Below are 14,805 nucleotides of genomic sequence, written 5' to 3'. Positions count from 1 at the left end.
TTTTTTGTCAAAGAACTTGGGAAATATTTCATTCTCAAATTTTCATTTTCTGCAATATTTCCTGCTTCCATGAGAAACCTAGCAATGTGTTCGACAGTAGATTCATTAGTTTCTCCAGCAAATTTGGTAAACTTTGGAATTTTCCAATTTCTAGGCAATTCAGCGTCTAAAACATACTCAGACAAAGGAGACACAAAATTTGGTCTATGTAAACCCATATTAAAACCATTTTTGGCTAACAAAGCCTCGACAATACCCGCTATATTATTCTGACCATCGAAATTGTTTCGACGGGCTTGTAAAACCACTTGATCGGCATCTTGGTTTCTATTAACCAAAATGGGTTGTCTTTCAGGTTCTGCCTGAACTTGTGGTTGTACTACTTGTGGTTGGACAATATTTTCATGATTTCGAACCACTGGTTCATCAGCAATTATTTCAATTGCCCTCAAATTTCGATTTTGAGGCAATTGGGTATTTTGGATTGGTGGAGCGCCAAAGAAATTAGCAATTCTTTCCATTTGATCAGACAACCTTTGATAACTAGTGCTGGTGTCTCGAATTAAAGGATTTATGACAGTACCAATTTGTTGGGTCATCATATTAACCATATCATGATTAGTTTCTTCCATAGTTTGCCTAATGGCAGCCATAGAAGCATTGGTTAAATTTTGTTGGGGACTTCTATATGTGGTAGATACCCCAGGACCAAAAAGTTGTGGTAATGAAACATTTAAATTTTCTGAAAACATATTACCACTAGTTTGTAAGCCTTGCATCAATGATGATGGCATACCATATGGCATTGATCTATGATCCCAAACTCCTTGAATAGAAGTATTATTTGGATAATCATGGGAAGTTTGGGTAACCATCGAAGGCATGGCTTGAGAAATTACTGTGGCCATCGAAGGCATGGCCTGAGACGATATTTGAGTGGCTATATTACTAGTTGGAACAGCCTGTGATGTTCTAACATTCTCTGGGGATGGAACATCATCTTCAACCGTCACTTGATCCACATCTTCATTTGAAGATGTTGGATTTGTTTTCTTTTGGTTGTTAGCGCGTGTCATATTAAAAAGCAATTTCTTGTTTCTTAATTGCATACACAACAAAACAAACCAGAATTAAAAGAAACTCTAACAAAAACTATAAACAAAAAGCACAAACAGTCCCACTGGGCGTGCCAATTTGTTTACGTTGGATTTTCGTAAACAACCGCTGGTTTACAAATGGTAACTTGCAAGATCAACCAGTAAATCTTAGGACATATTGTGTTTGTTCTTGTTGTTAGAAATTCTGTGTCTCTGGTGTCGAAAATATAAGAAATATGATAAAAACAATCGAATTCAATCCACTTGAACTCAATCGAACTTAATAAAGTAAAGTGCAAGAACACTTAAAGAAAAAAAGGTAAATTGTATTGATTAAACAAAAGTTGGTACACAGATTCATACATTGCAACTTGTGACTCGTTTCTCGCTTCCATACGGATACTTTGAGTGTAAGTTTGTATGATGGAATTGTGACCCGTTTTTCCTATGAAAAACTACTATTTATACTAAGTCTAGAAATAACTACACTTCTTTGAAATTCAAACTACAACTGCCACAAGTCGACAGTTTTGCTTATTTGAAAACAAACTTAAAATACAAACTGACTTAAAGAATAACTGTTGATAACCACCTTCGAAAACTGCTCTGTCGAAGTCTTCTACCATCTTCGAACCTAAATTTGCTTTCAATACAACACTCTGTTCGAATCTTCTTTAAATCTAGGTCAACTATACTTTGACCACATTTATTACAGCTAGTAAAATATATTGGCTAACAGATGCGTGCTTATTCGTGGGGAGGGATGGCACTTGCATACCTTTATGATGAGTTAGCTCATGCCTGCTTGCCCGGAGACAGACAGCTTGGGGGAAGCGTGACACTGCTCACTGTAAGAAAAATTAAATTTAAATTTTATTTTGTTTGTTAACTATTATTATTTTGTTATATTTTGTTATATTTATTTTGTTATATTTATTTTGTTTCTTAACTATTATTACTATTATTATTTTGTTAAATTGAAATTTTATTTTTTTAGTTAACTTTAATTTATTTATAACTGTGATTTGTATGGTTTGTGCAGGCATGGTTTTTGTCGCACTTCCCTAAGTTTTACACTGTTGATCCAAACCCGGACTACATTGAAAATTTACCGGTTGCGGCGAGGTGGACTCTTCAGAAGGGTCATGGAGAGGGGGCCACGTATCGGATGGCACTTGATCGGATTACTTTTGATGACGTATGCTGGAGGCCATACGAAGGGCACAGGGAGTACCAGCCTTTCGAGGAGGTATTCTGGTATTCTGGCTGGATCATGTGCGGCGATATTAGGGTGTACCGTCACCTCCCGGAGAGGGTATTGAGGCAATACGGATACGTCCAGTCGGTCCCTAGACCTCCGACGGATGTTGCAGAGCTGACACCGGCTGAGATTGTGCAGGCCTTCATCGACTTCCGCCCTCGCACGCTTAAGGCGGCTGATTGGGGTGAGCAGGCAGGAGAGCAACCATGGTGTATGGCAGAGGGCTATGTACGATGGTACACGGTTGTGTCTCACCCTCAGATTTTGCCACTTCTCCCGGGAGATGTTCCGAGGCCTCCAAACGAGGAGCAGATCGTTGCAGAGCAGTGGGAGCGGTACGAGGCGAGAAGCTCCCCTGACACCTATGACATGGTTAGCGGCGCTGTTGCCCATGCTGATCAGTTTTTGGGTCAGGAGGTGGCGAGCATGACCCCTCAGGAGCTGTATGCGGCCTTGCAGGATGTTAGGCAGCAGATCGCGCCGATCATTACCAGGAGGAGAGCCCAGAGACCGAGGAGGAGGCACCAGCAGCACCAGCATGACCAGGACCAGCAGTAGGACAACATGTATTTTCAGGACTTATTTTTAGGATTTATTTTTAGGATTTATTTTTAGGACTTGGTGTATTTTCATGACATTTGGCCGTTTTGTTAGTACTTCCAGTACATTTGTTCTTACGTTGTTTCGATGACATTTTTTTATGACACTTGCTCGTTTCCGTATTATATATTCAATTTCAATTATGTTTGTAATTTTATTTGACTAGCTTTATGGTTTGGCATCGAAACAATGTGTTTACAATGTGTAAAAACACATGTAACAGGTTCTGCCTTCAACAGGTTCTGGAAATTCTGGCTTCAGGACGACTCGGCAGTTAACTGCCGAGGAAATGATGAAATCGGCGGCAGTAAACTGCCGAGGTTTTCCTCGGTACTAGACTGCCGAGGTATTCCTCGGCACTTGACTGCCGAGTTTTTTTTTTATTTTGTTTAGAATAGAATTGTGTTAGAAAATTATTACGAATTCTTTAAAAATTATTTTATGTTATTTAAAATATTGCGATAGAGTGAATTCGAATAAATTTTGCGATAGCGTGAATTCGAATAAATATTACAATAAATATTGCGATACAGGTTTCGTTACATTACATAAATGGGGCATTCCAACTACAACAACTGTCTTACCTCTGAAATGGGGTAAATTCAAACTTGCCAAACGGCGAGGACTCAAGCATTTCGCTCGGCATTCATGCTTTCCTTTGAAAAGAATAAATTTTTGTCAGGCTTGATTTAGATGAAGGTATTCAAGTGCCACCGAAATGAGGTCCATTCCTTGACACCTAATACCTTCATCTAAACCAGCCTAACAAGAATTTAATCTTTTCAAAGGAAAAACATGAATAGCGAGCGAAATGCTTGAGTCCTCGCTGTTTGGCAAGTTTGAATTACCCCATTTCAGAGGTGAGACAAATGTTGTAGTTTGAATGCACCTTACCCTAACTAATGACGATCTTCTGGTGGAATCAAGTTGTTGATGATATCTTCAGTTGATCTCAGCAACGTCACCCGCATATCGATCCACTGGAACTTGGTGTGCTCCCAAAACATGCTCGTCACGTTTTCGTCGTTCTTTAACTCCACCCAAGTGAATGATACGCTCCCCTCGTCGAGCTTTGGACGTTTATACAGAATATTTTGCACCCTCCTTGTGTCTCTGGGGTTGACTCCTTGGTAGAATTCATTCAGTTGATCCTTGAGACCTCTTAACGCTACATCAAGGCACCGAACCTTCAACCTATGAGTTTCTCCGCCGTTGAATGTTGCATGAACGTCGATCCATCCGGCCATTGTTTCAAATCTACACACATAGAAATTTAAAAGAATCAATGAAAAACTCATTCAAACATTGCAAATTATACATAGACTCTAAAAATCATAAAAATAACCCTAAAATGTAATTGTCTAAAAAAAAAAATTAACGTAAAATATAGCAAAATTATTCAAATTATATTTACTCTTAAAATAAATCATATAGTCTTACTAAAATAAAATTAAAAATATAAAACACCAAATTAAAAAATAACCCTAAATTTTTTAAATTATAACATAATCATCATGCAAACATTTTAACAAAATTAATCAACTAACATCTAATCTAAAAATGATTTATAACATGTAAATCTAATTAAAAACTAAAATAAAAAATTAATTTAAAACACCAAATTAAAATATAACCAATAAACTTTAAACTATAACATAAACATCATACAAACATTTTACTCTAAAAATGAATTATAATATGTAAATCTACTCAAAAACTAAAATAAAATAAATATATTCAAAAACTAAAAAATAAAAACATTTATAACAACTAAAATTTAAGTTAATAGCATTATAATTACTTACTTGTGATTTTGTTGAATAAATTTGGTTGGATTTGGTTGGGTTTTTTAGAGAGATTTGTGAGAGAGATTTGAGAAAAAAATTTTGAAGATGTGATGAATAATGGAGATGAGAGAGCTTCTGCCAGACTTGTAGCAGAAGATCCTCGGCAGTTAACTACCGAGGAATTCCTCGGCAGTTAACTGCAGCCGGATTTTTAATTCCTCGGCAGTTAACTGCCGAGGGGGCAAAAACGTATTTTACATGTGTGTCCCAACCTTCTCTAATGTGTCAACAGCAATTTTCTAATTTGATTTCACAGGGATATTCCAGTAATCTAGGCCTACTCGATTTAATTTTTTTTTTTATGTTTTGAAATAATTTGTAATTATGGCAGAGAAATTCTTAGGTGAACTCTCACCCAACATGTCATTCTTACACTCATCCAATTAAAACACAACACCTCATCAAAATAATAATAAAATAAAAAAAGCAAATATTTCCTTCTATCTTCTCCCACTCTTCCCATGATTTCCTTTCGGTTTAATTTCTCTCTCCAACAATGGTGAAAGCAAGGAAATTTCTATTTTTTTATTTTATTATTATTTTGATGATGTGTTGTGTTTTAATTGGATGGGTGTATGGATGACATGTTGGGTGAGAGTTCACCTAAGAATTTCTCATTATGGCAAAGTATATTCCAAGGGTGTGTTTGTTTCAAGTTATATTTGTTGATTCCCGGGAATAAAATGATAGGAATATATATGCCTATGTTTGTTACAAGTTCACTAAATTTTATTCCTGGGTATAAAATGTTCCTGGGAATAGAAAAGTTTTCCCAAGGAAAAGGGTGGGAATAAAGTTCCCATGGATATGGGAATAAATTCATAAATAGTTACCTATTATAATCCCTATTTTTATGGTTCCTAGGAATATTATAAAGTTAACCAAACATATTTTTCCTAAATACCTTGGAATAAAATTCCCATCTTTATATTCCAAGGAATGTTATTCCTAGGAATAAATTTGCTAAACTTGAAACAAACACACCCCAAGTTTTCTTTAATTTTATTTTCTGTTAAATTTTTTTTAGGAAGTATTCATAGACTACCGAAAGTATTTGGATGATAGATTCTAAATTATCTCTTTCAATGGAAGTGGGAATGCAACAGTCTTAAATATATTGAGGGAGAGATTTGTCATTTATAGATATCATATTCGACTAAAAAGATTAGTCTCTGCAGTTGCACGAATTTTATCTTATTCACACCAAAAAAAAGTTATGTGGATCAACTTAATCAATTACTAATTTTTATCAAAAAATATAGTTGATCACTTTTGGTAGAGGTTTCTCCTTCTGACAATATTTTTTTCTATGTGTACAAATATTTGAATCACCTTATTTTAAAGGAAATACACTTACATACTCACAACCCCAAATTAAAAATATTTGAGCACACACACAAATGAAAAAAATTCAAAGAAAAATAAATTAGTCACATCATTTTTTACTTTTATCTTTAAATTTCTCGTATCAATTTGTGTGTGCCTAAGTATATTTTATTTGTGTTTGTGACCAACTAAGACTTTCACATTTTAAAGATATGAGTTTAGTTTCACTTTAACATTTTTTTATAGGCAAATATTTGTAATTTGTTGTTACATTAGTATTTTTGTTTAAAACATCTAACTCATTCAACTCTTAACTCAAATTAGACAAGCTACTCAATCTTTTTGGATATTGCAATCATTTTTTACGAGTAATCAATCAATTTGTTATGCATACAAAGGATAATCTTACACACCGTGGATCAAAATATGTGGATTTACATTGTGTTAATAATTTTGATTCCCTTGAAACATCTCAACACTTATTTATCGAATGCTCATTGTCCGCTGATGTTTGAAATTTCACTACTACAGAAATATTAGTTGTGTCATGTTAAATAGAGTGTTGGAAAATGCTTGGATTTTTAAAGGTCAATGAATTGTAAAGAGTTTCGTGAAATGTTGCGAGCGGTTTTTGCACAGTTTCTACGTTCTAAAAACTTTAAGTTCAAAAAACTACTGAAGTTTAACGTGAGTGGTTAGTGCACAATGTGTGTAACTGTTGTCAATTTTGGGGTACTAAATTCGATTGGTTTTCATAAAATAATAAATAATTAAAAAAACATGAGTATTTAGTGACTTGTGTATTTAGTAGAGAAAATGGTGATGAAAGTAAGGTTAATTAGATGAGAAATATATTTAGATCAGAGAGATAGAGAAACAATAATCGAAGGTAAGCATTTGAAAGTTAGAGAATCTCTTCCCCTTACATCATTCTTCCGTTTTTTTTATTTATCAAAAATAACTTACTTTCATTCATCACAATGATAGTAATACAAAATGGAATCAAATCAAAGAACCGGTATAGCCGAATGCAGGGGCGGATCTAGGACTAATCTTTTGGTGTGGCTAAAATAATACTGTCAAAAAAATTTGTCCAGTGAAATTAATGATTATGTATTATTTCAATCAAAGGAATAGTTTTATTTGAACTAATTTTATTAAATCATATCTATTTGTAACCCTAACAATTGCTAATTGTAACAAAATGAACCGTCGGTCTCCTCTTACATTCTATTCTTCTTATTACTCTGAAAAAATGTTTATCCTTCACATGTAAAAAAAAATTGAGAAAAATCAAGTGTGGCTATAGTCACACTATACTATGAATTGGATCTCCTGGACGAGCATACAACTTTGACGCCCTTGCTAGACTATGAGCAACACAATTTGCTTGTCTCCTTACAAAACTTATCTTAAAGTTTGGATGTTGTTGTAGCATAGTTCTCATACACCACCAGAAAGAAAAGAAAAAAAAACATAGTTCTACATATAGCCATAATGTTGCCAAATTCAGACTCAGTTTTTAGAACTATCAACAATGTTCTCAACCACTAGCTTACAATCTAGCTCAATATACACTTTTGATAGGCCTAAATCACCAAGCCATAAAATAGCATCCCTTAAGCCTAAAGCCTCTGCTTCCAATGGGGTTGGAAGGCCCTCATACCACTTGGATTGCGCTTTTATGAAATGACCATGAGAGTTCCTAATGCACATACCGATACCAGAACACCGTTAATCACCAAAAAGGACAGCATAAATTTTACATTTGACGTAATCTTCCTCTGGAGGTTGCCATCGCTGTACAGCTTATGTCACGATCTTCCTTTTCTGGAATTTGCTGTTGCAAACTGCCTTCCATTGATTCAGCATGTCGCGCACTAAGTGCACAGCCAGCCGCACTTCTTTCATATCACCTTCCCACACTTTATCGTTCCTTCGACGCCATAGACACCATAACATTATCACGATATTTTGACATGTTTATTTGGAACCCCTGCACAATAACAGAAAAATACATTCAGCAAAGTTAGAAACAGCAGCAGCAGCGTCCCTTATTAATTCCCACAGGCCAGCAACTTACCAAACTTGGTTGGCAGCCTCACAACCTATAAACAAGTGCCAATCGTTTTCGTAACTATTCTTGCAATTAGGGCAGCAATCCGTACACGGTACTCCTCTATCTTGGAGTCGCATATATCTTTGTTTACGGAGATTTGAACTAAGCAGAAACTTACTTTTATATTGTAAATTTCAATTTTGTATTGATAACAAAGGTTGAATTCTGAAAATTGATTTCATATGTACTTGCAAAGTTTAACTTATGGAACATCAATTTACACATGTTCCAGGTTTTGTTTTAAAAAGCATAACAGATACAAATTGATATTGATCTTTTTTGTGTATTTCCAAACTAGAAATAGGCATGAAATAATATATATATCCAAGTTGTCTGCAGAAATGAATATTTCAACAAATTGAATAGTAGAATGGGGAAAATGATTGTATGTGAAACCTGAAATGTAGCATCCAAATTTTAGTGATGCATTCCTCCAACAAAGATTTGAGCATTCACCCATTGTTTTTTACAAGAGGTGAAGGCCCAAATTTTGTGCTGCTCTTTTTATTTGCAGTATTTTAATGCATCTTTGGATTGGCAGCTAGTTTAGTGAAATCACAGTGCCATTGTGATTTTGCCAAATCTACACTTTCGAACTTCAACAAAATCATGGTGCCACTGTGATATCCTTAAATTCACCATAATATCAAACATGTCCTTAGCTTAGTGCCTTTTAAAACCTTCATTTATCAAGAAAAGAAAAACTTTTTTAAAGAGCTAAAACTAAATGGGATATCCTTCACCTAAAGAATTTAGAAGAAAAAATAAAAAGACCACTACATTGATATATGAGATCCACTACAGAAATTAGCTATACTGGTGCAAGAACCTCGGCAGGCACTCAGCAGCAAAAATTGCAAGTAAAATAAATGTATTATTGATATATGAGATCCACTACATTGTTTTGAACTGATCATGATTCTAACATTAAGTACAACAACATCCTTCCTTTGAAGACAATCGATCCAAAGATCAAAGCAACCAAACCTCTCAAGCGTTCGTTTCGTTTTTGTCTAGATTTTGTTCTCCTGCAACATATTAAAATATCTAAGGCATGGAGAACAAGAAAATAATCATAGTTAACAGCTTGTATAATGTGATAAGAACACCAGTTGAGGACCGAAAATGCACTCATAAATTCTAGTTGTAGTGGAAATTTTCTCGAATTCAAATAGGTAGATAAGACTTGAAGAAAAGAAAACTAACCACTGGACTTTTCATCTCTAAAGTTAGTAGCTACATGAGAGAAAAATTGTTTTGTAGCATCTGCCCAATCAGGAGAACAAATATTATGTGATATCATGAGCAATGAAATATATTGTCAATACGATTCTGCTAGGGAAGTTCCCTAAAGAATAGAAGACAATTTGATAGTGCCGTAAAAACCAACAAAACAGATTAATCAGTATGTCCTACAGACCGATATTCTAAGTGACTCAGATATGTTTCATTTTTGGTGGATTCTTATAAATAAAAAGTAAAACTAATTTCAAAATTCTTTTCATAGGCTACATGTATTGGAAAAATATAAATTACTCCAATGATGGATTAAAGTGAATCCTATAGTCTGTAGTTTCTGCTGCATAAAAGGAACCGCAATGCGAGAGTAAAGCAGCCTCCTTGTATCATACAAGGGCATAATTATATATCCATAAGAATTTCACAACGCAAGTATAATTTCCGTCAAAAACTACAAATTAGCGTAGTCGTCGATGATATGGCATGCTCAAAGGTTTGCTTACCATGTCTCATGGTTAAAGATGGGTCATGCTCCCGGAGACCTCCAATAACTTTTGCCGGTATTCCCGCCACAATGCTTTAAGACAAAGCAAACAAGACAATAAAAGAACCGTCACATTTTAATATGAAACAAATCAGGTTGCTAGTACAAAGCGTTTTAGATAGAAAGATATTCATCGAAACCTGCGGGGAGGGGCATCATTTAACACAAGGGAGCCAGCAGCAATCATCACACCTTCACCAATTTTTATATTTCCGAGTATAGTTGAACCAGCTCCAATCAGTGCCCCTTCACCTACTTTGGGATGGCGATCACCTGTTTCCTTCCCCGTGCCTCCTAATGTCACAGCCTGCCAAATCAAACATATACGATCATCTAAAGAGCGTAATGAATGTATGAGTCAAAAAACGTTGTTTAAGTTCAATTGTAATCTGATTAGCTTTCAAAAACTGTGTTTCCATGACTATTATCATTTCAATGAAAGTTTGTTAACGGATATGCAAAAAGATGTTTACTAGTTACTGTCAATATCTTGTGTAGAAAACATAAAGCTGTTGAGTAACCATTTTCCTCTTATGCAGGAGTCAAAATTTGTTAACTGACGCGATTTATGAAATTATCAAAACACTAACTTATGTAAGATTATTAAAGACCTCAAATAACTAGATAAATACAATAAAAGATATTAATGAAGAAACACACTCACTTGCATCAATGAAACTCTATTTCCAATAACAGCAGTTTCACCAATAACCACGCCTGTCCCATGATCTAATAAAATTCCCTCCCCAATTTTTGCAGCTATATAAAAAACCATAAAATGTAAAGTTCAACCATAGTAATAATAATTAAGTGATATATAATCAATGACCAAAGAGCTTTCAATATCTTCCGTGGAGAGACAAACACCCTTCAAGACAGAACTCAATCTGTCAGTTGTCATACAAATAATGCTGAAGTAAATAAATATTGAACCCTCAAGAATACCTTCTGCTTCACTGATACCATTCTCCGTTATTCAAAATAATAATAAATTCGCAGGCACAAAGTGAATCTATTTGCAACATTATATTGCTTCTTCGATGATAGAAATTTATTACATGTAAAATATGTCAATGTGTTCTTAATTAAGTTATTATACAATCGAAAGCAAATATGATAACAACTTACCAGGATGAATGTCAATTCCAAAAACCTGTGAAGGAAAGGACAAGGGGTTCGATTATCAGTGACAGAAACAGAAATATGAAATCCATTTGTGTCTATTGGATTTATCAAGTTTAGTCAAATAGTAAGCTACCTCGCTAACACGGCTTTGCAAAGCCAAGGCCAAGACTTTGCGTCCCTGGTGCCACAATGCATGCGCTACTCGATAAACTTGCAGAGAATGGAAACCCTGTTGCCAAAACACAACATTGAATGCCAGTCCTATGAAGCTATTATATGCATGAAAAAAGGGCATTATGAAGACGTAAACACCAAATCCACAATAAAACATTTTGGTTGTAATCGCACGAACACAATGATATCAATCCAAATACTTTAATTGGGTGCAAAAGTCAGTAGCATCTGATGGTACTGAAACTGTAAAAAAGCTAGCAGCACCCTCAACGTCACAACTCCATGAATGTAATTAGGTTGTATAAAGAGCATAACTATTTTTCAAATCTCAAATTTCATGTTGCTTTTAGTGTAAAACAACACCTATAACACTTATGGTACTATAGCTAAATTTTGTCCTTAAAAAAATCCAATAATGATTGGAGCAATGTTGGAAAGTATTACTAACTAACAAATCCTGTTACAACAGTGAGCACACTAAATTTGGTAGTCCTGCTCCTTATGTGGCGGTCCCTATAAATTGTCCTTTTACCAAACAGTAAAAACTTTCTGAGAAGAAAAGATGCAGTGGAGAAAGTGATGCTATGAATGTCGCGGGTCCCTATAAACTTGTGGTGCTAGCACTTCAAAAAAATTACTTTTTGTGAAAGCTAAAAAAATTACAAATAAGGGTATTGCAGAATTAACTTTAAAAAGTCTTTTATCCCCTAATAATGGAAACAAGAACAAAGTGCATTATCAGAAAGCAATAAGCAGTCCAAATCAGAAAGTAGACCTTCATATACAAAATTGCTGAGCAATATGACAGACATGCAGGGTCCCGGTCTTTAAATGCCTGTTTACAAACATAAACAAGAATTACATTATATCACCATCAGCAAACACTTTCAATCCAACATAAAATTAAATTAAAAGACAAAATTACCAATAAGGTCTCGAATTTGACATATTAAAACATAAATGACATATAACAGATATTTTGTTATAAAGAGTCTGGCGGCGAGACTAACACAAACTATACTTACTGTGCTATATGTAACGGATTTAATTAGTGTACGAAATGCGTACACGTGCATTCAATCATATCTTACCGACATAATAAGTATGTAGTAATTTCGGGTAGTATTAAAACATAAATGACACATAACGGATTATTTTAGTTAAAATGAGTCTGGCGGCGATATATAGTACAAAATATGTACACGTGCATTCAATCATATCTTACCGACATAATAAGTATGTAGTAATTTCGGGTAGTATTAAAACATAAACGACATGTAACGGATTAATTTAATTAAAATGAGTCTGGCGGCGATATATAGTACAAATTATGTGCACGTGCATTCAATCATATCTTACCGAACACGTTAAATATATAGTAATTTTGGGTCAATTGAAATCACCTGAACATCGAGGCGGATTGATCTCTGAATAGATTTGTCATGCATGAAAACATTGCAGATTATATCCATCAGCTGTGTAGCCAAAAGAGTAGGACTTTGAAGACGGTTAGCAACAACAAAAGCTAGAACTTGCTCCAAACACTCATGTGCCAAAACACTTGCATACAAAAAGCTACTCAAAACTGGTTCCTTCTCTGCCTACACCCACCAAATTCAACACATCACCCTCAATTAATCTACTAATAACTTCAAATCAACCAACTCAAATCAAACTAATGATGTCAATTTAGTTCTGAAAGTAACAATGGCAAAATAAATAAATAATCTTTACTTTCAGATACTAAATTATGCACAAAAATATATATTAATGCATGTTTGATATTACAGTGTGTTTGTTAGAATCACGCAGAGCCACGTGATTTTGCAAAATCTACACTACAAATTCACTGTTTGAATGACAAAACAAAATACAAGTGAGCTATCACGCAGAGCCACTGTGATTTTGCAAAAGCTACACTGCGAATTTTGCCTCATTTTAATAAAACAGTAAAGAATAAAAAATAAAAATAAAACTATGAACCTCAAGCTTAGCTTCTTGCTTAACAGCTTCCCAAATAGGGTCAGACCCGTCTAAGATAGATTCAGGATCCGGGTCAGGTAAACCCATAGCATAAACAGGAAAAACTTTTTCAAGACGGTAAGAAGAAGAGAGAGGGAAGCGTTTCTCAGAGACCATGTTGGAGAGATTAAGCCAATTGTGATGACTCACACAAGCCATGCGAGTGCTTAATAAGAAGAGGAGAAAGAGTAACTGTAACTGAAGTGGTGTATGGTTTTGAGGGGGTGTAATAGTAAAACAAGTGGTGGCGTATTAGCAGTAACAAGTGACGATGATGATGATGATTCTTTGCTTTGTTTTGAGTAGTGGTGTTTTTGGCACATCATCGCAGGAACCGTTACTGTTGTTGGGAAATGGTGGTGTTTTCGGGTTACACGCACGGGGATAAGGAAAAAGGTGGAAGTAGTACAATTATTTTAATGTTGTTGTAAAAGTGTATGTGCATGAAAAAAATGCAACTAGCATAGAAACAAAACAAAGTGAAACAGAAAAAGAAGCATGTTGGATGGTTAAGAATGAAATAGCCTTTGTTGGGTGGGTGATTGCTTTGCCCTTTGAGAAAGTCTTAGTTGGTCACGCGACCAAAACATTGCATTTGGTCACAACCAACCAACACTTGACACCTCACACATATAGAGAGAGAGAAAATGAGATTAAAAAAAAAACAGAAAAGACAGAGGATGGATGCCTGCCACCGAGGGAGAAGCAGTGTGCACCAATGACCACGCCCGGACACGACGACGGAGACGGAGGCGGCGACATGATGGTCACGCCGGCAACGATGGTCATATCGGAAACAACTATGAAGGCGTCGGCGATGACAACGGCGGCCACTATCTTTGTCGCTGAAATACAGTCGATTCCGGATTCCCCCACAACTTGATCTCCCACCATATGATAATCCTAATTTGTTTGAATTAACCAAGAAGATTCAAATATATTTACTGAATCTATTCATCTTTCTCCATATTTTTTACATCTTTTATGTTAATGGGTGAAATAAAAGGACATGGAGAAAAAAGGGGAAAGAGATATAAATTTTCATTGCCATGGAAGAGAAACAAGGTTATGACCAATTAATCTCACTGTTGTTGTTGCCGCCGTCATCATCGCCGTCGCTGTTCTTCCGGCGAGGTCACCGTCCTCCTCTCTCTGTGTTGCATTCATGGCAGCCCAGTTTCTCTCTACTCTTTTTTAACACAGATTTTTCTTTTTCTTTTTTATGACAAATTCTCTCTCTTGTATGTTTATTTGGTGTCATGCCTTGATTGGTTGTGACCAAAATGACATTTGTTGGTCATGTGACCACTGAAGAATTACTCTTGCCGTTTTTCCAATTTCAGTCGTTCAATCAAATCAAAAGCTTCACGCCTTTTTCTTTAACTTATTTTATACTCCCTCCGTTTCAAAATGAGTGTCGCTTTAGCCAAAAAAAATTGTTTCAAAATGAA

General features: G+C 35.2%; 2 protein-coding genes across 3 annotated transcripts; one reads left to right on the top strand and one right to left on the bottom strand.

Annotated features, from left to right (window-relative positions):
* Positions 1–1,841: 1,841 nt before the first annotated feature.
* Positions 1,842–3,098, top strand: LOC146920276 (uncharacterized). Its single transcript, XM_085713677.1, has 2 exons — positions 1,842–1,947; positions 2,140–3,098. The coding sequence occupies exons 1-2, from the start codon at positions 1,861–1,863 to the stop codon at positions 2,914–2,916; spliced, it is 864 nt and encodes a 287-aa protein (XP_085569803.1). The 5' UTR covers positions 1,842–1,860; the 3' UTR covers positions 2,917–3,098.
* A 5,903-nt stretch (positions 3,099–9,001) lies between these two features.
* LOC146920275 (serine acetyltransferase 2-like) lies at positions 9,002–13,740 on the bottom strand. 2 transcript variants are annotated; one of them, XM_085713682.1, is made up of 10 exons: positions 13,316–13,740; positions 12,736–12,933; positions 12,108–12,167; positions 11,292–11,387; positions 11,162–11,186; positions 10,698–10,792; positions 10,174–10,340; positions 9,993–10,066; positions 9,457–9,516; positions 9,002–9,278 (listed from the first exon to the last, which is right to left on the bottom strand). In XM_085713682.1, the coding sequence occupies exons 1-10, from the start codon at positions 13,511–13,513 to the stop codon at positions 9,241–9,243; spliced, it is 1,011 nt and encodes a 336-aa protein (XP_085569808.1). In that variant the 5' UTR covers positions 13,514–13,740; the 3' UTR covers positions 9,002–9,240. The 2 variants fall into 2 exon arrangements, with proteins under 2 accessions (XP_085569808.1, XP_085569809.1); XM_085713683.1 differs by lacking the exon at positions 9,457–9,516.
* Positions 13,741–14,805: the final 1,065 nt, after the last annotated feature.

Source organism: Medicago sativa, chromosome 5 (genome assembly GCF_051527215.1).
Source record: "Medicago sativa cultivar Bolivia chromosome 5, Bolivia_mono, whole genome shotgun sequence".
Taxonomy (NCBI): Eukaryota; Viridiplantae; Streptophyta; class Magnoliopsida; order Fabales; family Fabaceae; genus Medicago; species Medicago sativa.
Note: the sequence above shows the minus strand (reverse complement) of the source record. Positions and strands in the feature narration are given on the sequence as shown.